General features: G+C 42.4%; 1 protein-coding gene across 1 annotated transcript in view; it reads right to left on the reverse strand.

Annotated features, from left to right (window-relative positions):
* The window catches only part of K450DRAFT_229012 (uncharacterized protein), a 1,964-nt gene extending 1,760 nt beyond the window's left edge, over positions 1-204 (reverse strand). Inside the window, exon 1 of the mRNA XM_051587020.1 lies at positions 15-204. Within this exon, the coding sequence (XP_051447103.1) occupies positions 15-34 (20 nt within the window). The 5' untranslated portion in view covers positions 35-204. The remainder of the gene's footprint in view (positions 1-14) is intronic.
* Positions 205-2,494: the final 2,290 nt, after the last annotated feature.

Below are 2,494 nucleotides of genomic sequence, written 5' to 3' on the forward strand. Positions count from 1 at the left end.
AGGATTGCTGCTACTAGCTTCTCAACAAGTCCATCTCCACCGGCTATACTAAGAATGCTGAGTCCTGCTATAAATATGGCATGCAAATCAGTTGCAAGCGTTCCCTCTGGGCCACCAAGTATGTCCGCAAATGCCTCTTCATCAAGGTCAATAGATGATTTACGGCAAAGATACACAGCATCAATAAACTGAAGATATGGATGGATATCATGCTGCCATGTTGGTGTGGACAAAGCAGTGTTCTTTGGAGGAATTTGCACAATCAATCGACCAGGCTCTCGAATAATGCCTTTCATCATATCAAAATCGGATGCCCATGTTGGAGGGATTGTGTCGACACATGTGTTCAACTCCAGTATGAGAAAGTAGTTTGACATGAACAGATTGGCGTCAAAGCTTTCGAACAAGGTTTGTATTACATCTACAGCACGTTTGTTTGCAGATCTCGCTTCAAACAGCTTATGCAAGTTCACATATGAGGCATTCTCTGCGGATATGCTCTGGGTATCTCTTTTACTTACATCCAGTAAGTTATTGAACTGATGTCTCTTTGAAATTGGAAAGCCATAACCATACTTGTGCTTAGTGTGGTTCAGCCATCTCTCGTCACGTAAGCCACCTGAGACACAAATAACATAAGATTAGCTTTAATAAAGAAGAAAAAGGGAGGCACATGTGCTTTGTTGATACTTACTGGAATGTTCACTACCAATTTTATGTCCAACCCTTCTTAGTATAAGCTCTGTTGGATCAATTGTTGAATTGATTGCTTCTGTATCTTCATGTAAAATGGACATTGGTCGCATGAAAGGCTGTCTTTCCACATTTAGAGGTTGATCGGCCGATCTGAATAATATGTCTTGTAATCTGGGGAACCTCATTTTCAATTCTTCAGTTAGTGATACTTCAGTAGTGTCAGCACCTGCGTTGACCAGCAGCCTAATAACTGCAATAAACCTATGCTCGTCGAAGTAGCCAATACGCTCATTGGCTACTTCAATTGCGAATGACACTAGTTCAATAAAGTTGCCCTGTTTTTCAACGGAAGCATGACGATCTAGCAAGAGACGGACTACATCTGGGTCGAACGATGCCACTCCATAGTACAATGGGGGAGCTTGAGACTCGTCGTATGAATTTACATCTGCACCGTGTTCAATTAAAAGATTGCATAAGTTCAGGAGTCCAGCTTCAGCCGCCAAGTGCAAGGCGGTTTCCCCGGTTATATTCTTTGAATTGACATCAACAGATCGCCTCAACATCAGCGTGATTAGTTCCAAGTTGTTGTTTTTCACCGCAATATGTAACGCAGTTGATCCCGATTCAAGTGCCTTCGCTTCAATGTCGATACCACTGTCGATCAGCACACTTGCTAGATCAAAGAAATCGTTTGCTGTTGCAATATGCAGAGCTGTTTCACCTTCATCGTTCTTGACATTCATATCAACTCCGTTTTCAATCAATAGAGTTGCTACACTACATTGATCGAATTTAGCAGCATAGTGGAGAGCTGTGTTATGATTGTTGTCAGTCAAATGAATATCACAACCACAGTTCAACAGAATTTTCAATGCTTGATCTTGACCGAGGGATGCAAAATAATGGAGAACGGTGCAACTTTGAGCTGCATTGCTCATGCCCATTATGTGGGCTCCACGATGGATCAACATAGACACTACTTCTGGATGTTGAACCGCTAAGAAGAGAGGCGAGAGACCATCATTATCGTATACGTCAATATCTGCGCCGATGTCTAAAAGGTATGACACTACATCAAGTTGGCCATATTGCGACGCTCTGAGTAGCGTTCTGTTCATATAGTAGGTCCTTTCTTCTACGTTGCTAATCATCTCTAGAGCTTCCTTGACCAGTTCAACTCGACCAACATCTACAGCTTGGTGTAAAAGCGAGAGCTCAATGTCTTCTGCGCTGTCTAATTTTGCGCCTGCATTTTTCAGCTGATGAATTATACCAATGTGACATTTTACTGTAGCTACTTGAATTGGTGTATTCTCATTTTCGTTTTTAGCATCTATATTGGCACCGTAGGCGAGTAAAGTTGCCACAATGTTGGGATGATTGAATTCTGCAGCAAGATGAAGAGCGGTATTGCCATGTTCTGTCGTAGCTTCGATAGATGCTTTCTTTTTCAATAGCAACTCCAAAACGCCAGTGTCACCATTAACAGCTGCCCAATGTAAAGCTGTTAACGAGTCGCTGTCAGCTGCTTCTATATTTGCTCCTTTGCTAATTAATAGAGAAACCATACTAAGGTGCGCCGCTTTCACAGCCACAATCAAAGGAGTCTGATTCTCCACATCAAGTGCTTCAATATCAGCACCATTTCCCAATTCCAGATTTGCCATCTGCACATCATCATTTTCCGACTGCTCCGCGAAAACAGGAATAAAATCTTCAGGCGTCTGATCAACACTGGTACACATGCGTAGAAGCAGAGATGCTACCTCGATATGTCCATTCATGGCAGCCAGAT

The sequence above is a fragment of the Umbelopsis ramanniana genome, assembly GCF_025399195.1.
Source record: "Umbelopsis ramanniana AG unplaced genomic scaffold K450scaffold_11, whole genome shotgun sequence".
Classification (NCBI taxonomy): domain Eukaryota; kingdom Fungi; phylum Mucoromycota; class Umbelopsidomycetes; order Umbelopsidales; family Umbelopsidaceae; genus Umbelopsis; species Umbelopsis ramanniana.